Source organism: Mesoplodon densirostris, chromosome 3 (genome assembly GCF_025265405.1).
Source record: "Mesoplodon densirostris isolate mMesDen1 chromosome 3, mMesDen1 primary haplotype, whole genome shotgun sequence".
Classification (NCBI taxonomy): Eukaryota; Metazoa; Chordata; class Mammalia; order Artiodactyla; family Ziphiidae; genus Mesoplodon; species Mesoplodon densirostris.
In genome coordinates, this window is record NC_082663.1 from 149,887,161 (window position 1) to 149,912,158 (window position 24,998).

General features: G+C 58.9%; 2 protein-coding genes across 5 annotated transcripts in view; one reads left to right on the forward strand and one right to left on the reverse strand.

Annotated features, from left to right (window-relative positions):
- Positions 1 to 11,397, forward strand: part of SH3GL1 (SH3 domain containing GRB2 like 1, endophilin A2) — a 31,366-nt gene extending 19,969 nt beyond the window's left edge. The window contains exons 2-10 of one of the 3 annotated variants that reach the window (XM_060094538.1): positions 5,700 to 5,768; positions 6,102 to 6,174; positions 6,990 to 7,133; positions 7,532 to 7,665; positions 7,831 to 7,989; positions 8,357 to 8,460; positions 9,141 to 9,265; positions 9,430 to 9,492; positions 9,910 to 11,397. In XM_060094538.1, coding sequence (XP_059950521.1) covers positions 5,700 to 5,768; positions 6,102 to 6,174; positions 6,990 to 7,133; positions 7,532 to 7,665; positions 7,831 to 7,989; positions 8,357 to 8,460; positions 9,141 to 9,265; positions 9,430 to 9,492; positions 9,910 to 10,106 — 1,068 coding nt within the window. In that variant the 3' untranslated portion in view covers positions 10,107 to 11,397. The remainder of the gene's footprint in view (positions 1 to 5,699; positions 5,769 to 6,101; positions 6,175 to 6,989; positions 7,134 to 7,531; positions 7,666 to 7,830; positions 7,990 to 8,356; positions 8,461 to 9,140; positions 9,266 to 9,429; positions 9,493 to 9,909) is intronic. The other 2 variants (XM_060094539.1, XM_060094540.1) reach the window with 2 other exon arrangements.
- A 201-nt stretch (positions 11,398 to 11,598) lies between these two features.
- On the reverse strand, positions 11,599 to 20,822 carry MPND (MPN domain containing). 2 transcript variants are annotated; one of them, XM_060094537.1, is made up of 13 exons: positions 20,737 to 20,822; positions 20,377 to 20,639; positions 19,403 to 19,639; positions 16,892 to 17,027; positions 16,256 to 16,340; positions 15,959 to 16,055; positions 15,589 to 15,661; positions 15,434 to 15,510; positions 14,445 to 14,613; positions 14,288 to 14,358; positions 13,419 to 13,508; positions 12,640 to 12,732; positions 11,599 to 11,837 (listed from the first exon to the last, which is right to left on the reverse strand). In XM_060094537.1, exons 1-13 carry the CDS (start codon positions 20,741 to 20,743, stop codon positions 11,751 to 11,753), a joined length of 1,485 nt encoding a protein of 494 aa, XP_059950520.1. In that variant the 5' UTR covers positions 20,744 to 20,822; the 3' UTR covers positions 11,599 to 11,750. The 2 variants fall into 2 exon arrangements, with proteins under 2 accessions (XP_059950520.1, XP_059950519.1); XM_060094536.1 differs by having other exon boundaries at positions 15,434 to 15,661; positions 16,892 to 17,156.
- Positions 20,823 to 24,998: the final 4,176 nt, after the last annotated feature.

Here is a 24,998-nt window from a genome sequence, read left to right on the forward strand (position 1 = left end):
GGAAGGGGAGTAGCAGTTGGAAGGGATGTAGAGGTGAACGAGTCCATCCCTGTGTCGCTGCCTCCCGTCCCTGTGCCGTCCTCCCCATTCAGGAATTTCTTAGCCCTGCCCGGGAGTCGTTGCAGTTGCCTCCCGGGACCTCCCACGTCTGGGCATTCTGCACACAGGCACTCCGCCTCCTCCCCACAGCCTCGGAGGCCCCGTGCCCTTCCGGCAGGTCCTGCATTGCAGGGAGCAGGGAGGGACGGACCGAACAGTCCAACAGCTCTGGGCGCAGCTCCCAGCTTCTCCACTTTCAGCTCGCAGCCTTGCTGTTCCACCTCTCACCCCGGGGTTTCCTCATCTGTAGAATGGGTGTGCAGGTCCCTGCATTGTCATCGCAGAGGGGTGACAATCAATGGCAGGATGTATGGAAAGCACCCGCACAGTGCCTGGCACGTGGAGGACCAGGATCGGCAGCCCCTGTGCCTCCGAACCTGGGTCTCACCCAGAACACCATACGCCTGCCCGGCCAGGCTCTGCCTGCTGGAACCCTGCCCTTTGAGGTCTGGCTCGGACAGCACTGGCCCCCGCAGCTCACACAGCCAGGAGCATGTTTGGCATGTTTAAACCTCCCTTGCAGCTCTTATCACTGTGTCTCTGTTCTGCCTGATGTTCTTATCTCCCTCGCCAGAGGGGCGCTCCTCAAAGCCAGTACAGCCTCTGCCCTGGCGGCGGGGTAGCGGGCCTGTCCACCCCACTCCCGACGGTGGTCGCTAACTGGAGCCGGAAGTGCTCACACCTGACAGCCTTGGGTCACAGCGCCTCAGCCATAGGGCATTCACTGACCCAGACCTGAGGATGGCTGGAACGGGACCGCACCGCAGGGCGGCTGGGCCTGGACCCCGAGGCTCTTTCACCCCCATCGCCTTTTCTTTTTTTTTCTTTTTTTAATTTCGTTTATTTTATTTTATTTATTTATTATTATTTTTTTCTGCGGTACACAGGCCTCTCACTGTTGTGGCCTCTCCCGTTGCGGAGCACAGGCTCCGGACGCGCAGGCTCAGCAGCCATGGCTCACGGGCCCAGCCGCTCCACGGCATGTGGTATCGTCCCGGACCGGGGCACAAACCTGTGTCCCCTGCATCGGCAGGCGTACTCTCAACCAGTGCGCCACCAGGGAAGCCCTGTTTATTTATTTTTATAAATTTATTTATTTTATTTGTTTATTTTTGGCTGCGTTGGGTCTTCATTGCTGCGCGCGGGCTTTCTCTAGTTGTGGCGAGTGGGGACTACTCTTCGTTGTGGTGCGTGGGCTTCTCATTGCGGTGGCTTCTCTTGTTGCGGAGCATGGGTTCTAGGCACGTGGGCTCAGTAGTTGTGGCTCATGGGCTCTAGAGCGCAGGCTCAGTAATTGTGGTGCACGGGCTTAGTTGCTCCGCGGCATGTGGGATCTTCCTGGACCAGGGCTCGAACCCGTGTCCCCTGCGTTGGCAGGCAGGTTCTTAACCCCTGTGCACCACCAGGGAAGTCCTTCCATGCCTTTTAGTCCAACTCTCCAGCTAGTGCCTGAGAGCAGCTGCCCCCAACGTGCGCCCCCTCCGCCTAGCGCTGGGCTCCTCACCGCTGAGGAGGGAGGGAGAGGCGGGGGCTGCTCTGTTGTAGCGTGGGGTGGGGGCAGGGAGAAGTTAGCCAGGCAGAGGGCAGGAAGGGAGTTGGGGGAGTCAGGAGAGGATGGGGACCTCCGCTGTTAACCTGGAGCGCGGCAAGCGGCCCCACAGAGCATGTCGGCTGGACGAGGCACGAGGGTGCTGAGCAGGACGTGCAGAGCATCCATCCTGCATTGCGAGGCCCTGAGCAGCCCTGCTTTTCTCTCTCCCGGCTCCTCTGTGCCAGCCTCCTCCTGCTGCTCTTTTTACTTAAACTCTTAATTCATCAAAGCGGATCGTCTGCCCCGGTCACCGAGCCTGCAGATCGGCTGTTTATTTTCCATGTCATATTGATCGGGTTTCCCCCCTGAGATGATTCAATTACAAGGCCTCGCATTGGTGCATCCCACTTGGCAGGATTCGAGCTTCCGCTGCCCTCGAGGGGCCACTGCAGCGTGCCTGCCTGGTCTGGGGCAGCCATCCGTCCCCACGTCCCTTCCTGGGGGAAAGAAGGTTCTCCTGCCTTCCTGTTCTCTGCTCGACTCCTGGAGCGGCTGTCCTGCCGGCTCTTGGCGTACAATGTCTTGTGTTTTCGGATTGTTCCACTGTGCATTCTTTGTTTCTCTCCCGCGTGTCAGATTCCTCGCTCCTCTCCAAACATGGCCAAGGCTAGAAGGCCGAAGAACGCCAGTCCTTGAAAGAACAGCCTCTTCTCTGAGTGGTCTTTATTATGAGTGCCCACGGGTGGCTTGCATGGGTGGAGGTCGTGTAGGTCCTCAGGGATGAAGCCCCATCTCCATTCCAAGTTCGCTCACTTCCCAGGTGCCTGGGGCAGGTGTCCTCAGACCACACGGCTCCACTGCTCCTCTCTGTGAGAGCCTGAAGTGGGTGCCCTCTGCCTGTCGCAGTCACTTGGGGGTCGTGTCGTCGTAAATTTGACCATTCAGAGTCCAGGTGGGAGCTGGGCTGGGGCCGTCGCTGGCGGAGCAGCCCAAATGGGTCGGCACATGGGGAAGTGAACAGGTTGGGGGTCCTTCCACTTTCTGGCTGGTAGTAACCACCTCTGCAATTTGAACTTAGGGGGACCTGGAGCTGGAGCCCTGGAGGTGCCTGCAGGCTGAATTGCAGGCAGGGCACGCTCCTCTCGGAGGTTAGAAATAATATAAGGGCAGTAACATAGGTCAGACCAAACATATGGTGGGGGGTTGGCTCGTGCAGTTTCCCGGGGAGGTACCGCCAGAGGGACAGGCTGCAGAGGGAGCCTCCTGCGGGGCGGAGGTGTGCACTCCCTGGTGGGCCGTGCACAGGCCAGCAATTCCTCGATAGAGCCGCCATCACAGGGGACCGACAGACACAGGAAGGCCCGCGCTCAGAGGGTCTCAGAGCAGCACTCACTCAGCAGTCCCACCTGGTGGCTGGTCTCAGAACCACCCGTGGACCTTTTTACCAGACAGCTGCCCGGCCTCCTCAGAAAGGACCCTGTTCTGGGCCTTCATGGGACTCACGGTCCCTGAGCGCCCTGCCAGGGTGGAAGTGAAGCCAGGCGTGCAGGTGGGGAGCCAGGCTGAGATCTGAGAGGCCCGTGTGACGGGCAACAGCGAGTTCATCTCCGAAGGCCGCTGCCAGCTCTGGCCGAGTGCAGCCTCTCCACAGCGACCCCTCAGCCCAGGCTGTCACCTGGCGGGGGTGGCTGGGGCCGTGGCTTGGCCTGGGCCCCACGTTCCCCCAGGGAGGCACCCACATGGGTTTCACGGTGGCAGCTAGTGTGGGTCCACTGCTGGTGACTCAGGCACCCACCCAGCTGGGCAGGCCCAGGAGGCCATGATTTCCACACCACCGTGGTCATGGCCCTGCCGGAGAGTGGGCAGTACTCCCCCACCCCCTCTGCTGCCTCCCCCACCCCGGGGGGGTGCCTCAGCCGGCGGGGCCAGCCCCTCTGCACTACGGGCCGGAGTGGGGGTGGGGGCGGCAACTGCAGAGAGAAGAGTGGGCTTCAGCCCGCAGGGCCCCTGCCAGGGCTGCGCCTCAGTTTCCTCTCCCACAGCCGGGGAACACCTTCAGTTGTGGGGAGTGCTGGATGCAGACGCTACACATGAAGGTGTTACTTCCATGGCGGTGCTCCTGCTCTTGCCGGGCCCGAAAAGGTGTGTGCGGGGTCCCTGAGCAGGACTGAGCAGCAGGGTCCTGGCCTCCCACACAGACGGGGCACTCCCCGCCCTCTGGCCTCCTCCTGGGGGCTCCCCAGGCCCCTCCTCTGGAGCACAGCCCAGCTCTCAGCACAGCCTCCCTTTGCTGATGCTCTTGCTATGGTTGGCACGTGGCTTGCTTTTTCCCACTTTTCCCTTTTGGCCTTTTGTCACCCTTTTGTCCACTTGTGCCAGTTCCGGACTGTGGGCCTTGGAGAGAAGGGACGTGGGGCAAATCAGCCCGAGGGACTGGAGCTTGGAGCTCCCAGGTCGGGGTAGGGTGAGGAGACTGGTAGGGACCCAGATGTTCCCAGCACAGCCCCCCAGGTGCCAGAGCAAGGAGGCCCCGCATGGGAGCTGTCAGAGGCTCCCAGGGAAGATGGGGAGGTGAGACCCGTGGAGGGCCTGGAAGAGGCCGTGGGGTCTGCCTGTGCCCTCTCCTCTCAGAGGAAGGACGTCGTCCCCGCCGGGGGCTGCTCCCTGGGGGCGCCCGTGTCCCCTGTACTGAGCAGGCCCTCGGCCCGGAAAGTGTGGTTTTTGAGCCCCAGCACTTCAGCTACCCTTTCAGTTCACCAGAAGTGTCTTGTCTCACATCAGACACCTAACTCATTTCCCTCTGGCAACCACTGAATTTGAGAACGTCCTGTTTTACCATAATCAAAAGAAGTGAAACTGCCCCATGAAATAAAGTAGAACGCCCCAGAAACACCTAGGAGAGACCAGAGTCTTTCCTTATAAAGTCAAAAACAGGAGGGCAGCCCCTGCCTGCCCTTGGAGGTCCCCCAGAGACTGGTGCATGGTGGAGGGGCCCTGAGCCAGCCCTGCTTCCTTTCTGTGCCCCGTCCCCTCCTGGGCTCCCGGGGTGCAGCTGCCATGAGAACACTGACTTGCAGGGACATGCAGCTCCCCCCAGACTCCCCTCGACCCCAGGCGGGGAGAGGCAGGGATAAAGGCCTATAGGCTAGGCCTGCCCTACAGTTCTGTGGTTCCCCTGAAGAACAAAGATGCGTGGGGAAAGTAACAGCAGTCGTCGGTGTGGGCAGCACGGGTGTCGCAGGAGTACCCCTGAGCACACACTTGCACACAGCAGCCCACGGGAGCCTGGCCACAGCTTGGTGAGTGCACACCTGTTACCCCATTTTACAGAGGTGAAAACTGAGGCCCAGTGAAGCTGATAGCCCAAGACCACACAGGTTAGGGTTACGGTTAGGGTGCCTTCAGGAGCCCCGGGAGCAGTCCTGACAAGTGGGCAAAGACTGCTGCTGGCCACCAGGAAACTGTGTGTGTGTGTTCACACCCGTGCACGCAAGAAGTGACTTCTGGGCACCACAGTTGGCCCGTGTGGGGCAGGTCTTCCCTCCCGCTCGGCGCTTGTCCCATGGCAGTCCTCATGTTCATTTGGCCTCAGGACCTGCTCGCCTCTCAGAGGTGCCCCTGGGGCATGCAGACCCTTGGTCCCCAAGAGTCCTTCGCAGAGAGGCAGGAGTTCAGTGGGAAAGGAAGGCCACGGTTCCCTGAGCGAAGGGGCTTCCGTGAGCCTCGGCGTCTCGCTGAACCACAGCAGCCCCGTCCGGGTGTGGGCCCCGTGGCCCTGTGAGGGGGGCCCGGACAGTCTGCACAACCCCGCGGGAGTGGGGGACCCTCTCAGGGGCTGCGGAGCTGCCAGCGCAGCCTGACCGGGTGGGTGCAGCCAGGGAAGGCTTCCGGCAGGAGGAGCCCCCGGCCCTGGGTTTGCAGGAGTGTGTGGGTTTGGAGCAGGAGCTCGTTTGGCTCCCCGTTTTGCCATTGGCTGCCACGTACAGCATCCCTGGGAAGCCATCGTGGATGCTTGAGCCCTCGCCCTCCTCCCCTGAGGCTCACACTCTTTCCTCCTTTCGTTCCCCAGCTGGTCAGTGAGAAGGTCGGAGGGGCTGAAGGGACCAAGCTGGACGATGACTTCAAAGAGATGGAGAAGGTAACAGGAGAGGGGTGCCTGTCTGACGCTGGCAGTGTTACCAGCCCCCATAGGGCCTGGCCCTGGCATCCAGGGGGAGGCAAGGCTTAGCGGGAGGTTCTAGGTGGGTTGCAGGCCTCCCCCCAGCCCAGAGCAGGCAGCGACGGGGGCACAGCACAGCCAACAGCAAGGAGGCAGGGAGGCGAGGCGGCCCCCAGAAGCAGCGGGCAGTTCTTGCGTGGGCTCTGAGGCAGTTGGGGAACTGGGACCAGGGCAAGGGCTGTCCAGGTGCTCCTCGTTTGGCCTCAGGCGCCCTGAGGGTTTTGAACCCCCACACGTGGACTCTCTTTACAGAAGGTGGATGTTACCAGCAAGGCTGTGACAGAAGTGTTGGCCAGAACCATTGAGTATCTGCAGCCCAACCCAGGTAGGGCACCAGCCAGCTGCAGGGGGTCTGCCCATCTCCTCGGGTCTCTTGTCAGTCCAGAATCTTCTGGTTACCGGAGCATGAAGAAGCAGTGCGTGGGCCCACAGAACTGAAATGCCCAGGGGTGGGCGGGTTCAGGCATGGCTGGATCCAGGCATCCAAAGGATGTCCTCAGGGCCGTGCGTTTCCTTTCTGCTTTTCTGTCAGCTCTCGCTTTTCATGGCAACCCTAGCCTTAAATTATCCTTAGAGCTAATGGTCCCAGCAGAAAAGAGCATCTTTTCCCCCCAGTCAACTCTTTGGACCAATTTGAATCAGGTGCCAGGCCCCAGCCAGAAGCCTGCCTTTGGAGCATGAGGTGGGGTCTCCGAGGCTGAGAGGGAGGCAGGGACTTTTCCTGGAGAAAAATCCGAATGTTGGTTCCTGTAGTGAAAGGCAGAGGATGCAGGACAGGCAGCAAAAGCAGCCATGTCCACCTGAGGCCTACGCTGGGGACAGACTGGAGCTGGTAGAGGTGCAGGCACGCCCCTCACCTCCCGCCCCCGGTAGAGGGCACCTGTACCTGTCCACACCTCTACCTGCCTATCCCGCTTCTCTGGGGGTCTCGAGGAGCTGGCCCCCTCTCCTGCCCACTGCCAGTACTCCTGCGCGAGGACCAGAGCAGAGGGGGGACGTCTCTTCGGGAGGTTCTTCTCACGCTCTGGTTCCTCGGGCCGAGGGAGCACTTCAGAAATAAACAAGCACCCGGGCAGAGAGGGGCAGCTGGCGGCCTGGTGGCTTGAGAGACCACACCCACCCGGCCCCGCCCTCTTCTAGCCTCGCGGGCCAAGCTGACGATGCTCAACACGGTGTCCAAGATCCGAGGGCAGGTGAAGAACCCTGGCTACCCGCAGTCGGAGGGCCTGCTGGGCGAGTGCATGATCCGCCATGGGAAGGAGCTGGGCGGCGAGTCCAACTTTGGTGAGTCCAACTTCAGTGAGGCTGTGGGGAGGCTGGAGGCGGGGGCGGGCCTGAGAGCTTGGGGCCAGAGTCTGTGCTGCCAGCAGGCTGGCACTTTCCCGTAGCTCGAGGATCTTCTCCAGGGCTGGCTGGTTCCCTGGATGAGGGCTGCCTACAGCATCACGGCCATGCAAAAGCCACCCTCCCGGCCCACGGTGGACCTGGGTGCCTTCCAAGAGGTGGGAGGGCGGCTTGTGAACACCTGTCACCACCGGCCCCCGTGGCTCCGGGTCAGACTTAAGGGTCCCTTGTTCCGTTCTCTGTTCTGGCGTCCAGGTCCTTGGCCGTGGGGTGTGCCTCGGCCGCGCAGGCCAAGGCCTCCTGTGACGGCTTCCTCCGCCACTCCATCCTCTCCCCAGGCGACGCCCTGCTGGATGCGGGGGAGTCTATGAAGCGCCTGGCTGAGGTGAAGGACTCCCTGGACATAGAGGTGAAACAGAACTTTATCGATCCCCTCCAGAACCTGTGCGACAAGGACCTGAAGGAGATCCAGGTATGCGGGGCCGCTCCAGGCCCATCCTCGCTCCTACCCCCTCCCTCCACCCCCACACATACAGCCCAGCTCGGGCCAGGTTTCCCAGCGGGAAGGGCTGCAGGGCATCAGGTGGCCCTCCCCGAGGTCCCAGGCACGCGTTGTGACCCTCGTCCTGGCCCCCAGCACCACCTGAAGAAGCTGGAGGGCCGCCGCCTGGACTTTGACTACAAGAAGAAGCGGCAGGGCAAGATCCCCGATGAGGAGCTGCGCCAGGCCATGGAGAAGTTTGAGGAGTCCAAGGAGGTGGCTGAGACCAGCATGCACAACCTTCTGGAGACCGACGTACGTGTGTGCGCCCTGAGCCCCTCCCCGCGTGCACCCACCACACCGGCCTGCCGGGGACCACCCTGAGGAGCCCCTGAGACAGGAGCCCAGCGGCAGTGCCCACTTCCCAGGGCCAGTGGGCAGGCTGTGTGCCTGTTCAGGGTGTGAAGGGAAGGAAGGGGGAACAGGAGGCCCAGAGGAAGCCACTGGCTCACTGAGGCTTTGGGGTCTCCTCAGGCCCTTCACCCTCCTCTGGCTGCAGCTCAAGGGTCAGGAGGGGGCTGGGCCCACGTCTGGAACAATCTGGGAAGGCTCCCTGCAGGAGGCAGCCAGAGATGGGGGCCAGGAGGAGGGCAGCTCTTCAGCCCTGGCTGGTCTCTTGCAGATCGAGCAGGTGAGCCAGCTCTCTGCCCTGGTGGATGCCCAACTGGACTACCACCGGCAGGCCGTGCAGATCCTGGACGAGCTGGCTGACAAGCTCAAGCGAAGGTGGGCCTGGTCCCCTGGCCTTCCCCGCGGGAGCCCCGGCCCACCCTGCTGGCTGGGAGGCCCGGTGGCTGGGTGCTGTGGCTGCTGGGGCCAGCCCTGGGGGACCCGTGGGATGCCCCCACCCCTGGACAACCCAGCCCCGCTGTGACATGTTCCTTCCAGGGCAGCGGGGTTACTTCCTTTTCAGAAAGAATCCCCAGGCTGCATGAGTCGGGGTGGTGGTCCCAGGAGGGAGCAGGACCTCATCACGCTCATCCTGGTCCCCAGAGGAGAGGCTTGGGATGTCCTGTGGGGCGAGGGTTTGGCCAGCCCTGCCCCTGGGGAGCCCCTTCCTCCTTCCCTGTCTCTGAAGGGCCATCTTGCAGTCAGGTATAGCATCCAGGGCCTAAGGAGGGAAGTCCCGGTGGGCAGTGGTTCCCTGGTGAGGGGTGGGTATCTGTTGGGCACCAGCTCCCCAGCCGCCACTGCCGAGGAGGCTTCTGGGTGCAGTAGGACCAGGCCTGTAGGCAGCCTTGGAGATACATGCCTGGGGGCCCCCTCTCGCCGCCTCCCACGTGCATCCCGAGTCCCAGGGCAGCAGCATAAATAGCTGGGGGTGGAGGCCTTGTTCCCTGACCTCGACACACGAGGGCTCAGGAGGTGGCTCTACAGCCGCTCAACAGGCGTCCTTCCACATGCAGGATGCGGGAAGCCTCTTCACGCCCCAAGCGGGAGTATAAGCCCAAGCCCCGGGAGCCCTTGGACCTCGGAGAGCCTGAGCAGTCCAACGGGGGCTTCCCCTGCGCCACGGCCCCCAAGATCACAGGTAATGGAGGACAGGGCACCACTCTGCCCCAGGCCCTTTTGGGGGAGCCCCCAGCCTGCCACCCAACCAACCGCAGGGCCAGTTCTCTGCACGAGGAGCCCCAAGGATGGGCACCAGGCCCTGTGCCAGCATTCTCAGCCCACCTCTGTTCTTTGGTCTGCAAGCAGCTTCATCATCTTTCCGATCTTCCGACAAGCCCACCCGGACCCCCAGCAGCAGGAGCATGCGTGAGTGTCCCCAAGAGGCCCAGGCCCTGCCCCGTGCCCCTGCCTCTGTTTATGATGCCACCTTCTAATCTGTGCCCCAAGGGTCCTTCTCCTCCACCCCTTCTCTAGTAGAAGTGGAGCTGGGCTTCCCTCTGTTCCAAGTGGTACCCTGAGAGCTGTGTGCTTCTGGTCACTGTCACCTTGATGCCACTGGGTGTCCCCAGCTCCTCCCAGGAGCGTTTTGGTGACCACTCACAGAGCCGTTTTCCCTCCCCTTGTCACTTGGCTCCTTCTGATAGCAGTGGGGGCCACCGGGGAGGGAGCAAGCAGTGAGTGGGCAGGACAAGGGGGTGGGGGGAGGGGAGGGGAGAGGAGGAGACATCCCCCTGCGCACCCACAGAGGGGCAGGTGACAGCCTGGACCTCCCCCCGCCCCCAGCACCCCTGGACCAACCGAGCTGCAAGGCCCTGTATGACTTTGAGCCTGAGAACGACGGGGAGCTGGGCTTCCACGAGGGTGACATCATCACGCTGACCAATCAGATCGACGAGAACTGGTATGAGGGCATGCTCCACGGCCAGTCGGGCTTCTTCCCCCTCAGCTACGTGGAGGTGCTGGTGCCGCTGCCCCAGTGACCGCGTCCCAGTGGTGTGTCGGCCCGCCGCCCCTCCATCCAGATCTCTGCATTCCACAGGCCCCGCAGCTGGGCAGTGCTCACAGCCTGTGGGGTGGCCCGCTCTGGGCCTGACCCAGCCCCAGGGCAGCGGGGCCCCTGTTTACACTAGTGCCCACCCCCGGAGGTGGGGGCTCCCTTCCCCACTCCACGTGGCCGTCTTGGGGGCTGGGCAGTGTTCCTCCTCCCTGCTGCTCACAACTCTGCCCCCCCAGCTCCGCCCACCCCACCCCAGGAGGCTCACACTAAGGTGCTCTTAGAAACACTAACTCCTCCCACCCCTCCAGGGACTGGTAACTCCAGGTGGGCCCCCCTTCTCTCTCTGTCTCTCTGTCTCACACACACACACACACGCACGCACACGCACACGCATCCTCTCCCACCTCCATCCAGCTCCGCCCGGAGACCTGCCTTTAACAGGAAAGGACTGAACATGAGTGTGATGGGGTGGTCTGGGCAAGACCCCTGTCTGAGACTCGCCACCCTGCTTTTAAATTCCCCCCGGACACTACCAGCCCCCTCCAGAGCTCCCTAGGCCCCTGAGTGCCTACAGATGCCACCTTCCTGGAAGGGTTTCACCCCTTTCTTCTGGCTGGGGACTTGGGGAAAGGCGAGCCTGGGGTTCTTGAGCCAGGGCCCCTAATGACAGGCCATCTCCCCGCTGCAGGGCACTAAGCCCCAAACTTCCATGCCCACCACCGCATCCCAAGCCAAGCACATGGAGCATCTCTCTGGCATAAGCTGCCAGCACGCACGTGCGTGTACACACACACACAAAAACCACAGGAGCCCAGCCTACACACATACATGCGACCACAGGAGCCCACACGACCACGGGAGCCCAGCCTCCACTATGTGGAAGGTCAAGCACAAAGCCTTTGTTAAGTGAATGTTCCCAGACCCCTGGCTGCTGGGACCCCTGGGGGAGTCACGGGCACCACCCTGGTGAGCCAGCCACCATACCCTCTTTGGACAGTGGCCCAGGCCATCTCCTCCAGACCAGCAGGGCCCCAGCCCTGCACCCACTTCCCCTCTTGCCTAATCCAAAACTTGGCTAAACAGGGGACCACCGGCCTGGTTCACATTCCCCTCCTCTGGTGACCCGGTAAAGCCCCCAAAGACACCAGGCCCTCCCTGCTCCTCTGAGAGGTCCCCGGTCACCAGTACCTGGAGGAGACAGACATCCCAGCCTAGGGCAGATCAAAATGTAATCCTGATTTTTTTTAAAAAAGTATTAAATGTCTCTTTCTACAGCCTCTTGCCTGGTTGCGGGGCGGGGTGGGGTGGGCCCTCCCGAAGGGGTCTCCAGCCAGGGTGGGGCCCACATGAGCACCAGCCCAGAGAGCCTGGGAGGGATGGCTGTCATCTGCCCAGTCGCCAGCACAGCCCCTCCCCATAGCCACGGCTGCATGAACAGCAACCCCTCCTGCATCCGTGAGACACATGCCTAGGCTGTTTCTCCTTTATTATGTGAGCCCCTGCCGTCACACAGCTCAGTCACACAGGAACAAAGCAGCACAAAGGCCCTGGGCCCACTCCCCTCACGCAGAGCCTCGGGGAGCCACATCTGACCAAAGGCTTCCCCGGTCCTTGGAGGCTGGTGCTCTCAGCTCCCCTGCTTGAGGACGCTGTAAACCTGCTCCAGCACATGGCACAGGCCCTGGTCCTTGGGCGTCCTGCTGGCCAGGGAGATCTGAAACAAGGAGGCCTGGTGCCTCAGGGCTGCAGCCTGCCAGGGGGCTCTCCTAACCCAAGCACGCAGCCGTGTCCCTAAAGCCACACCTCGAGGCCTGGGGACGTCATCCTTTGGGGGTGAGGTTCCTCCACACCTTCCAAATCCTGCTCTTACACGCGCCCCCCTTGTGTGCCAAGGCCACCCCACCCCCCCCCCCCACCTAGCACCGGGCTGGGAGGTGACCAGTGGCAGCTTTAAGCCCTGGTCACGGTTAAGTCTGAACAAAACAAGCAAACGCGTGAAGCTATTTCTCTGCAAAGCGGAGTGGGTAGTGTCTTCTGAGAACGACTCTCAGGCAGGAAATATGCGGAGCCCCTGCCGACACGTCCCGTTAACCAACGGTAGGGCCAGCGGGCTAAACAAACCCACTCCCAGCACCAGCCGCTCTGCTCGGTTCAGCTTTGCTGCTGCTTAAGATTCAGAACCCCTCCTGCACCTCCGTGGGCGGCCCCGGGACAAGCAGGGCCCGGAGCAGCGTCTCCAGCTGGGATGTCCCAGGGGTGATGAGGTCTACGGGGCTTTTGCATTTTCATCTGCGTTTCGATGGTGACGTCCACCAGCGTCACCACCCCCATGTGATAAAACACGACTTTTCTTTGGTAGCATTCACTTCTGACTGAAGTATTTTTGTATAGGCCCAGGTAAGAACTCACTTCTCTTCAGGCTGCCCACGGATATATTCGCGGGGGGGGGGGGCCCTGGGGCTCCCGGAGATCTTTATAAAAGGAGGGGTTTGCACGGGACTCGGCATGAGTCTCACCTTGAGCTTGTCGAGGTAGGTGTGCTCCTGGTTCCAAGGCTCCTGGAACCTGACGAGGTCAGGGGCGCCCTTGTAGAACTCCACCAGCAGCATCTAAGGAATGGGGGGCAGGTGAGCCCCAGCAACCACGCTTCCCGGGCAAGGCACTCAGGATACAGCAGCAAGTGGGACAGACACTGCTGCCACCCCTCGGGGGCCTCTAGTCTAATGCAGTGTGGCATGTAGACGTTACCCAGGTCCTGGAGAAATTAGGGGCTTGGCAGGAGGGCCCCCCGGAGGGGGAGACAGCTTCCACGGAAGCAGCGAGCACACTGAATGGGATTCTTTATACCCGCCCCGGCCCTGACATGGCTCCACGGTTTAGCCAGAGCAGTAACATCAGTGAAGTCACAGGTGTGACGAACTAGCTCCGTTTGTTTAAGTGCCTGCTTGCTATTCGTCTGAGGAACACCTGAGGTTCTCACGTGTCCCCACTTGGAGAATCTCTGGCAGCTGCAGAGGCCCAAGGTGGGAGCGTCCCTAGCATGTTCCAGAACAGCCAGGAGGGCGAGGGGGGAGAGGTAGGAGGGGCTGAGGCAAGGATCTGGGACTTGATCCTAAGAGCCCGTGATTTTCAGGAGCGGAAGAGGAGCCTGACTGGGCCCTGATGTGGCTCATTCAGTCAGCGCTTCCCAAGTCCTACAGGGTCACGTCCATCCAGCTGGGCGCCCTTGGCTCCCACCTGCTCCTCCCAGGGCACCCACCCCACCCCCACCCACCTCATGCGGTAGTGAACTCACCATCTCATGAAGGACGTCATTAGTCAGGAAGCCATCCTGGACGTAGGCCATTTCCACGTCCATGGGGATGCCATAGTCACTGGGCCTTTGCTGGCAGAGACACACGCCAGTCACCACTAGCTACCCCCAACCCGGCCCCCCTCCAAGATGGCAGAGCACAGCAAGAAGTGCCCAGGGCTGGGAGTCAGGGAACTGATACTGCAGGCCTGGCTCCGCACTCGGATCAGATCCAGAGCCGCGCGAGACCTTAAAGGAACCCAGGGCTTCACTGGTGGTGCAGTGGTTGGGGGTCCGCCTGCCAATGCAGGGGACGTGGTTTTGTGCCCCGGTCCGGGAGGATCCCACATGCCGCGGAGCGGCTGGGCCTGTGAACCACGGCCGCTGGGCCTGCGCGTCCGGAGCCTGTGCTCCACAACAGGGGAGGCCGCAGCAGTGAGAGGCCCGCGTACCGCAAAAAAAAAAAAAAAAAAGGAACCCAGCAATGCGACTAGGGAAGCAGGGTGGCACCCACCCCACCACATACAGAGGAGTGGCCATGGCTCCGGAATTCCTTTCTAAAGCTGATTTCTGACCCCGAGATGGACTTGGGGAATGAAACCAGACAGGGCTCAGGAAGGCGGCTACGTTGGTGGCAAGAGCAGCATATGCTACAGGCAGAGCACCCACCTTCTCAACAGCCCTCACACCCACTGCCTCAGGGCGATGATTATGTTCCCATTTCACAGATGAGAGAAGCAGGCCCCAGCTCCCCAGATGAGCTCGGAACAAGAGTACTGGCTTCCTACTGCTAACAAGGCCTCCTGACCCCTCCCACGCCCACACAGGGGCCCGCCCACGCCTCACAGCCTACCCCCAGCAGCCCCGCCTACCTCAGGGGGCGGCATCACCCAGAAGGGCGAGATCTTGGACTCTGGGCCCGGGTTACCAGAGTAGTAAGGGGCTGGGGGAGGAGAGAGAGAGAAGGGGCTGGGCATAGAGGCACGGTGGCCCGCTGGGGCCCCACGCCCACCCCTTCCCGGGACTCACAGCAGAGCAGGGCGAGGCAGGGCTGGAAGCCGTTGCTGGAGCCCTGCAGCCGCAGCTGGTAGTCCATCTGCGCGTCGATATCCTGCAGCGACGGCAGCGCCGGGCTGTACGGGTGGCTATGATACCAGCCCACCAGGGACAGGCCTCGCAGGAGCAGGCTCTGGTAAATCTGGGGGCAGAGAAGCACGGGGCCGGGGGCTCTAGCAGCCCTAGTGCGCTCACGTGCCTGGCACCCATCCAGCCCCACGCGGCCAGCATTTAATGAGCACCTGCTGTGTACCAGGCCTGAGGACACAGCAGTGACAGAGACACACCCTGCTCCACCCTCAGCGAGTCCAGTGGGGACAGTCAACAAATAACGTAAAAAAGTTGCTGCTATATTCCCTGGCGGTCCAGTGGTTAGGACTCCACGCTTTCACTGCCCAGGGCCTGGTGTTCAATCCCTGGTCGGGGAACTGAGATCCCGCAAGCCAAGGGGTGCGACCCAAAAAAAATCAAAGATGCTCCTCGCATAAATCTAAGGTAAAAGGTTATTTTGCTCACTGCTGTATCCTCAGCTCAAGGAACAATTCCCGGCACATAGTAGGCGCTCAATCAATAGTTAAATAAAGAGATAGGGTAAAGAGAAAGGAAGAAGTGGGCGGAGAAACGTGCGAGCGCTGAATCCACACCCATTCTGTGCCCTGTGACAAGGTGAGTGTGGAGCGCAGGCACGTACTAAGCACCCTATGAAAACATTAAGGACGGCAGCTAATACTTATCGGCCTTTACCAGGTGCCAGACAGGCTGAGAGGGGAAGGGGCCGGCGGCGGCGTCTGTACAGAAGGAAGTATGACGGGGGTCACAGGTGAGGGGACCAGAGGTCACACACACCCATTTGCACCCTTGCTGAGCGGCGACACGGTGCTAGGCGCCATGACGCAGTAGCCAAGACAGCTGTGTCCGCGCCAGCCCTCCCCAGAACGCCGAGTCGCCGTGCGCCCCCTCACCTCCTCTTCCACAGCGGCCGCGGTATCCGCGTCCCCCAGCCGGCTCCGACAGGGGAAGGCTCTCAGCACCGTGAGCACTGCGCGGAGGCGGGAGAAGGTGTGGACATCGACCCCAGCCCCAAACACCCCCCTGCCCACAGGCCCCAAATACCCACTCTGACTGTTGATGTCCCAGCGGCCGCCCAGGTACCCCACGACCTGGCTGCGGGTCAGGTGGCTGTGGAAGTCCTGGGGAGGGGAGGGACATTGGAAGACCCACTCAGACTGCACACCGCCGCCCCAAGGCCGTCCTGAGGGCCAGGGCCCCTGCGTTGTGACGGGGTCAGCCCACCCACCTCCTTCTTCATTCAGACATTGATTGAGTGCCTACTGTTTACCGGTAGCGAACAGAGCAGACAAGGTCTCTGCTCTCATGGAGCCGACCTTCCAGGGATCCTCTGGTCGGGGTGGGGGTGGGGGGACACCCCCTGCCCAGGCCTGAGAGCCCCTGACCCCTAAGGGGCAAGGTAGGAGCTGGGCACACACCAGCAGGAACAGCACGTTGCTAGAGATGGCCACGTTGAACGGCTGGAACTTGTTGATAGCTGCGAAGGATGTTACTTCCACCAGGGTGTGTGGGTTCCTGAAGGAGCCAGGAGGGTTCCACAGCCTCAGGAACCCCCAGGCCCTTCCCTCACCCCCACGCTGGCTCCCCAGCTGCCCACAGCCAGCTCGGACCTGAGGCCTTGTCTCCACCCTACCCCTGCCTTTGTTCCCCATATGCCGGCAAGAGCTCACAGCGATGGGGGGTGAGGGTCCCGGCAGGCATGGGGTGTATCTGACCTGGCAGAGTCTCGACTACCCAGCATGCAGTAGCGCACAGGCACCCGGATCTTGTTTTCCACCCTTTTCCCTGGGAGCGTGGCCTCTGCGGGGTTGGGGGGTAAGGGGAAAAAAAAAAAAAAAGTCAGCGTCAGTTCCTTCCCCAGCCAGGAACTAGAAAATGAAGACCAGGCAGCCGGAGGGAAAAAAAAAAAAAAAACATTCCAGGGGCAGCCTTAAAAATCAGGCAAGTGGACTGGGAAATCAGGCGGCAGGTTAACAAATCAGACAGAAGAGATTTAAAAACTCAGATGAAGGGCTCAGGAAGTCAGGTGAGGACCAGGCAACGGGGCAAAGAAATCAGGCAGCAGGGCTAGAAATCAGCCAACAGGGCAAAGAAATCCCATGGGGGAGCAAGGAAATCAGGCGGCATGGTGAAGAAATCCGGCAGCAGATAAAGAAATTGGGCAGTGGGACCAAGAGATGTAGTATTAGAGCTTAAAGAAGTCAGGCAGTGAGAGTGAAATTAGGCAGTGGGGGCTGGGAAGTCAGCCAGGCATCTCGGGGGCTCTAAGGAAAAGAAAGGCCAGACTTGCCCCCACCTGAGTTCTGTCGGCCTCCTGCCCTTCCTCCTCCCCTCCTCCCCCCACCTCTCACCAAGGTAGACAGACTCCGAGGAGGGGCCCTTCACCGGTGGTCTCCGACTCTTGTCCTCTGCTGAGACTCCTGTCAGAACCTCCTCCTCCTCTTCCTCCATCATTAGCTCCTCCTCCTCTCCTTCGCTGGCCGGGCTCTGGCGGGGTCGGGGTTGGGGGGACAGCGACGGGACTTTCAGCTGGCTGCTCCCTACCCTCCCGGCAAGTTCCACAGAGACCTCTGGCTGGCCTGAGCCTTCGGTTCCTGTCGTTGCCCCAGGTGCCCACTAGAGGGAGGGAGTGAGCAGAAACAATCGAGGCTGTGAACTAGCCTCAGAGGTTCGAATCCCGCCTCTGCCTATTACAAACAGACTTCAGGCTCTAGTCTCCTCATCTGTAAAACGGCACAATGACCTCCAGCCTCATAGGGGTGGCGTAAGGGTGAAATGAGAATGCGTGCAAAGCATTTACCATATGCCCTGTTGCTCCATTCATCCAGCAAGCAAGCCAGCACTTTGCATGGATTATTTTACCAGATTCTCTCAATAACCTCTCCCCCTACTCTCTCCTCAAGACCCCTTGCCGAGGTGACCTCTCTGTGTCCAAACACAATGGTCACATCTCAGTCTCTGTCGCCCCGCCCCCCTCTCGGCAGCGTCTGCCCGGGTCAGTTCCTCTTCTCCCAGAAACTCCTCAGGGAACCCCCCACTCACCTGGCTTCCCTCCCACCTCGCCTGGACCCCCTTATTCTCCCCCATCTCACTCGCTGGCCCAGGGCTGGGTCCTCGGGCCTCTTTCCTTCCCCACCCACATCCCTCCTGGGTGACCTCAAACCCCATCTACCCCCTGAACAACTGCCCACAGTCCTGACTCCAGCCTGGGGCTCTCCTGAGCTCCCGACTCGGGGTCCAGCTGCTCCTTGACATCTCCTCGCGGGGGGTTCACACTCAACATGGCCACCCTGCCCCGACCATCCCCCCAAACCTGCTCCTCCCCACATCTCTGATGAGGGCAATCCTGTCTACCCACTTGCTCAGAACATCTCCTAACACCAACATCAGATCCATCAGCACATCCCATCAGATCCACTTTCAGAATTAACCAGAACTTGCCCACTTCCTCCCCCCTCAATGGCTGGCCTGATTCACCCCATCATCAGCCACCTGGATCTGTACAATCACCTGCACCCCGATTCCCCGGCTCCTACTCTCACGCCCCGGCCCGTCTGTCCTCCCTACACCCTACAGCAGCCACCAGAGGGCGGCCGTGAGCACCTGAGTCAGGTCTCGCCCCCTCCTCTGCCCACAGCCCTCCAGGGCTCCCACCGCCCTCAGGGTAAAAGCCCAAGTCCACCCCGCAGCCCATGAGGTCCTGCACGACTTGCCCCTGTCCTCCCCCCCGCCCCGGCCCTGGTCCTCACCTCCTCCCTCTCTGCCCCTTGCTCACTCTGCTCCAGACACACTGGAGCCTCACTGTTCCTCAAAAACACCAGCCACAGTCCAGCCTCAGGGCCTTTGCATGTGCTGTTTTCCAGAAAGCCTTATGGCTCCCTCCCTCCCCTCCTTCAGTTCACTAATCAAATATCACCTTCTCAATGAGGCCTTCCCTGACCACCCTAACCCTCCCACCACTCCCATCCCCTGCCCCTGCTTACTTCTGCCAACGTACAGTAAGATAGACTTATTTGTTTCTCTCTCCATGAAGGCAGAGATTTTTTCTCATTTTGGTCTCTGTTTTATCTCCAGCACCTAGAAGAGGGCCTGGCACACAGGTGGCATTTACTAAAATACTTGCTGAATGAATAGCCCTATGGCATGGTGTGAAAGTTAGTTTTAAAAGTCAACTTGGCTAGGATATAGTACCCAGTTATTTAATCAAACACTAGTCGAGATGTTGCTTTGAAGGCTTTGGGTAGATGTGGTTCACATTTACAGTAAGCTGACTTTCAATAAACAAGATTACCCTTGATAATGTCAGTAGGCCTCATCCAATCAGTTGAAAGGCCTTAAGAGCAAAAACTAAGGTTTCCTGGAAAACAAGGAATTCTGTCTCAAGACTGCAGCATCTACTCTTGCCTGAGTTTCCAGCCTGCCAGTGGCCCTAAAGATTTGCCAGCCAGGTGTGTGTGTGTATAATACACCTGGGTACCGTTATCATCTCTATTTTACATATGAAAAGGACTAGGAACCCAGAGAGGGTCCTTGGCCAAGTTCAACCCAGCTGGTGAACATTCAAAGAATATCTATTACTATCATGGCATTCAAGACCCTCCCAGATCTGGTCCCTGCCAATGTCTCCAGCCCCTTCAGCTACTAAGGCATCTGAATGTCCAGCTGCATCAGCTAATAATGGTTCCCTAAGGAGGCATGTGTTGCTTCCTACAAGGCTTTGCATATGCCATTCCTTCCTCTGGAAAACTCTTCCATTCACCTTTCTCTGACCAACTCCTGTTCATCCTTCAAGGCCCCAGCTCCAACATCCTCTCTCTGGTACTCCTTATCCAACAGTGAGTCAGGGAGGCTGAAGGACGCACCTCATCGGCGGCAGCTGCAGGTATATGGAGCTGGTTTCGCCGGAGCCAGGCAGCCTTGTACTTGTCCAGTTTCTGGCCCTTGTACTTGACAGAGGCCCAGCCACAGCCAGACTTCTTGGCCGGGTTCACCAGCTTCTTGCAATGGGTGGCCCAGGCGCTGGGTGAGTTGAACACCTGGCCCGTTTCCTGCCACACAATCCTCCCATCGGGCTGCAGGTCTCCCACGAACTTCTTCCCCTGCAGTGACAGTGGGCTGGCTGAGCCCAGGAGCTGGTACCCATCAAGACCCCTCCTCTGGGAAGTCCTCCCTGACCCCATGCTGCTTCCCAGGGTTTGGTAACCGCTTCCTGCTTCCTTCCAGGAAGGCTTCCAGCTTAGGTACCATCCCGATCAGCCTGGATTGGAACTGTCCAGTTATATGACTGTCCCCCCTCCCTTCACTGGACTGTGAGCCCCAAAGGGCAGGAACAGGGTCTGTCTTGATCTTTGCTGTGTCCCTAACACCCAACACAGCCTGGCACACAGCAGGTGTTCAATTCACAAATTGCTGCCACTCACAAAGGGCACAACAACAACAGTAACAATAATAGTAATAATAGCAAACACTTATAAAGCACTTACTGTGTAGCAGGCATACTGCTGAGCACTTTAGTCACTGAATCCTCACGCAACCCCATGGGAGGAAAGAAAATCCCATTCTACAGATGGGAAAACTGGTATACGGAGAGGTTGAGTGAGATCACACAGTCAGGAAGGCACTAGTGTCCTCTCTGAGCCTAAGTTTCTCCTTTGTGGAGTGGAGTGTTTGGTGAACAATGTTCTCCCGCCCAGAAGAACTCGTGCTGGGTCAGGATGCTCCGTACCTCAGTTTCCCCTCCCCACACCGGGGCTCGGCCTGCTGCAAGAAAAGTACACTGGACTCCGGTTTCCCCTTTTGCACCAGCTAGGATGGGATGTGGCTAGGGGACGCTCACCAGATAGTAGATGGACAGCACCCCGGCGCCGGGCTCCAGCAGCGCGTCTTTGAGGAGCACCCGCAGCGTGACCGCGCGCCTGGTGAGCGCGCCCCCCGGCCCGCCGCAGCCCCCAGGACCGGCCCCGCCGCCACCGCCGCCGCCTCCGCCGCCGCTGCGCGCGCCACCCAATACCCCCGGCCGCTCAGAGTCCTCGGCCTCCGCCTCGTCCTCGTCCGGCGCCTCCTCGCCCGCGCCGCCCGCGGGGGACAGCGGCTCCGGAGCTGCGGGCAGCGACAGGCTGCAGTGGGGCCGCGCACCCCGAGCAGGTCCAGCCACCCCACCCAGCGCCTTGCCGGCCCCCTGCCAAGCCCGCCATACCTGCCATGGCCGCTCAGCCCCACGCCCAGCGGGCCTCTGGTTCTTTCTTCCCGGCACGTGACGTGGCTCCGCCCCGAGGAGGAAGCGCCCCAGCCATTGGCCGCCGCCGGTGGGCGGGTCAGCAGGAGCGAGCGGAGAAAGTCAGGCCTCCGGCCTGCACACGCTGGAGAAGGAGGTGGCGGCTCAACCCTCCGGGACCATTCGGAAAACTGAGGCCTGAGGCCACCTTCCATGGGAGGGGGCTGGTAGCAGAGAATTCAGAGTACCATTGGGGAAACTAAGGCCGGGGACTTAGTCTTTCGGAGAACCAATGACTCCACCCGAGGCCATCGCCTACAGGATTGAGGCCTGGGGCTGGGGGACAAGGGGGGCTCAGCCCACTACGACGAGCGAGGAAATTGAGGTCCGCGGCCGGGACCGGGGAGACACTGAGGCCTGGGAGAATGAGCCACACTGCCCTGGGGCTACGGGATAGAATGGGGAAGTAGCCCCGAGCCACGACTGTAGAGCGCCCAAGCCGGTCGGCAGTCTCTAAAGGGTTAACTTCCACCCTCCCCGGCGGCCCTCGACTGATTCCATGATTGGATCACAGCAGAGCCAGCCAACCAATTATAACTGGGTCATTTCACCTTCAGCCAATAGACGGTAGAGGCTGGATTCCTTTCAGCCAATCAGTGGTAAAGTGCTCCTCCTCTAGCAGTCAGCAGGAGACTCCGGCCTCACGCATCCAATCAGTTGTAGGGTCTTGTCCTCAGCTAGCCAATCAGCTTGCGGGTCAAACCTGGCTCGCGGCCTCCACCCCCCACCCAACCCTAGCGCTCCGTGCGTGTAGGCTGAGCCCAGCAAGTGCTCCGCACAGCTGCAGCCCATTCTTTTCTCGGTGGCCACTGTCCCGGGACCTCTGCTCCGAGGCGCAGGGCCACCTCCCAGCGCTGGGACCCACCAGCCCCTCGCAGGGCTTAAAGCCCGGGGTGGGGGCTCCGTTAAGCTGCAGGGCACATTTGGCTGGGCTCAGCCGCAGATGGGTGTACCCGACCCCGGTCTGGAAGAGGGGACAGGATGTTAGGGGCGTGGGTGTCCAGCCAGGATGATCTGGAATCAGACTGGACCTGGCTCCAAATCCTGCTCCACCACTTCCCAGCTCTGTGACTTTGGCCAAGTGTCTCCACCTCCCTGTTTCCTCCTGGGGATAATAATTCCTACTTCAGAGTTGTTAAAGACCAGGGCTTGACAAAGAGTTAAGAGCTAGGGAATGTGAATGACTATTATTACTCATGATGAAATAAAATTTGTATTTTAAGACAGGACAAGAAAAAGTAAACAAAATTCTCTGTTTGTTTGGACCTCCTTCCTCCCTCTCTCCCCAATCTGCATTACACATTAACCAGCGATCCTCAAACATGGGAAGATGGGAATGCCTACTCAACAGTAAATGTAACTTCTTAAAAGAATAGTGTTCTTTCCCAGCTCTGTAGGGGATCAGGATGATTTGCTCCTCCGTATTTTTTTTTTTTTTTTTTTTTTTTTTGCGGTACGCGGGCCTCTCACTGTTGTGGCCTCTCCCATTGCGGAGCACAGGCTCTGGACGCGCAGGCTCAGCGGCCATGGCCCACGGGCCCAGCCGCTCCACGGCATGTGGGATCTTCCCGGACCGGGGCACGAACCCGCGTCCCCTGCATCGGCAGGCGGACTCTCAACCACTGCGCCACCAGGGAAGCCTGCTCCTCCCTTTTACGGGCTTACCTGGACTATCTATCCTTGGTGAACTTTATGTAAAATATCAGTATGTCATTTTGATGTATGATCCTTTGTCTCAAGGCGGTCCAGTGGTTAAGACTCCATGCTTCCACTGCAGGGAGGGCGCGTTCGCTCCCTGGTTGGGGAACTAAAGATCCCGCATGCCCCGTGGTGCAGCGTAAATAAATAAATAAAATGTATATGACTGTGCCTTCAGCTTCTAATAGGCAGAACAGCTCTCAGCGCTTTCTGAGAATCTGCTTCCTCTCTTATAATCCTCAGTTTGGCACAAATAAAATTCCCTTTTTTCTTTTTCTTAACTTGATAGTTAAATTTCATTGACACTCACTTTGTGTCCAGTCCAAACCTCCTTTCGGAGTCATCTCACCACCCACGCAAGGAGCTAGCCATCAACTAGGCATCCCCCCGCCCCTTAGACTCAGCAGAGCTCAAACTGGCCCGTTTATTCCCCCTTACCCTTGCCTACTTTCTCTTTGGCTCTCTTATAAAACCCAGGGCTGGATCTCGAGCCTCTCCCATCTGGATAATTTCCTAGGGATTCAGGTCTCCACACTCACCCACACCCTGTCCATCTCTCACCCTGGCTGGCCCCAGAGAGATCTTTATAAAATACAACTATGACCACCTCCCTCCCCATTGCCTTTGATAAATAAAATTAAAACTAACTGCTGTGTGGACTTCCCTGGTGGTACAGCAGTTAAGAATCTGCCGGCCAGTACAGGGGACACAGGTCTTAGCCCTGAGCCTAGAAGATCCCACATGCCGCGGAGCAACTAGGCACGTGTGCCACGACTACTGAGCCTCCACTCTGGAGCCCACGAGGCATAACTACTGAGCCTGCGCTCATAGAACCCGTGCTCTGCAACAAGAGAAGCCACCTCAATGAGAAGCCCGGGCACAGAAAGGAAGAGTAGCCCCCACTCGCCGCAAGTAGAGAAAGCCCGTGCGCAGCAACAAAGACCCAACACAGCCAAAAATAAATAAATAAATTTTTTTTTTTAAAAAAACAACTAGGGCTTCCCTGGTGGCGCAGTGGTTGAGAGTCCGCCTGCCGATGCAGGGGACGCGAGTTCGTGCCCCGGTCCAGGAACATCCCACATGCCACGGAGCGGCTGGGCCCGTGAGCTATGGCCGCTGAGCCTGCGCGTCCGGAGCCTGTGGTCCGCAATGGGAGAGGCCACAACAGAGAGAGGCCCACGTACCGCAAAAAAAAAACAAAAACAAAAACAAAACAACTAACTGCTGTGACCTTATTAACCATTAACCATTTACAGCACCCCTATATGGCAGATAGTATAATCAACATTACCAGACAGTTCAGAAGATGAAGAGGTTGCCCAGAGGTACACAGTTCCTGAGTAGATTCCAAAGGCTATTCTTTGCTATGCGTATAAAGTCCAGGCAGCCCTATAACTACTAAGGAAATTGAATTTGTAATTTTAAAAGTCCCTAAAAAGGGACTAGGTATCTTCAAGATTCATAAATTGTTTAGCTACACGTTCATTTCTGTAGCAGACCTGACAAGTATTTGAGGTCAAAACCCTATGTGTTTAAAAAAAATGTTTTTTACCATGCTAATAAAAGTATTCATTTGCTTGGGGGAAAAAAAAAAGTCCCAAAAAAGAAATCTCCAGGTCCAGATGGAGAATTCTATGAAGGTTCAAAGACGAATTCCCAATTCATTTTTTTAAAAGATTTTTTTGATGTGGACTATTTTTAAAGTCTTTATTGAATTTGTTACAATATTGCTTCAGTTTTATGTTTTGTTTTTTTGGCCGCGAGGCATATGGGATCTTAGCTCCCTGACCAAGGATCGAACCTGCATCCCCTGCATTAGAAGGCAAAGTCTTAAACACTGGACCACAGGGGAAGTCTCCCCAAGTCATTTTATGAAGCTAGCATCTCCCTGACACCAAAACCAGATAAGAAGAGTATAAAGAAAGAAAACCACAGGATATACCTCATGAATCCAAACACAAAAATCCTTATTAATAAATAGAATTCAGCGATACATAAAAAGAATTATATACATCATGACCAAGTGAAGTTTATTCCAGGGGTGCAAGGCTGGTTCAGTATGCCAAATTCAATCAGTGTTTTCCACCATATTTAAGAGACTGTGGTGGGTGGAATAATGAATGGTTCCCTGAAGGTGTCCATGTCTGAATCCCCAGAGCCTGTGAATATTTAGCTTACATGGTAAAGGGGATTTAAGGTTGCAGATGGAACTACAGTTGCTAATCAGCTGACTTTAAAATAAAGAGATGATCCTGGGGGGGCTTCCCTGGTGGCGCAGTGGTTGAGCGTCCGCCTGCCGATGCCGGACACATGGGTTCAAGCCCTGGTCTGGGAAGATCCCACATGCCGCGGAGCAGCTGGCCCCATGAGCCACAATTACTGAGCCTGCGCGTCTGGAGCCTGTGCTCCGCAACAGGAGAGGCCGCGATAGTGAGAGGCCCGCGCACCGCGATGAGGAGTGGCCCCCACTTGCCACAACTAGAGAA

Bases quoted from the DNA above. Each gene is read 5' to 3' on its own strand.
- MPND (XM_060094536.1), bottom strand. The intron at 16,056-16,255 runs GTCAGATACACC...TGGCTCCTTCAG, and splicing joins GGTAGTCGAGACTCTGCCAG to GAACCCACACACCCTGGTGG. The intron at 11,838-12,639 runs GTGAGACTCATG...TCCTTGTTTCAG, and splicing joins CCTACCTCGACAAGCTCAAG to ATCTCCCTGGCCAGCAGGAC.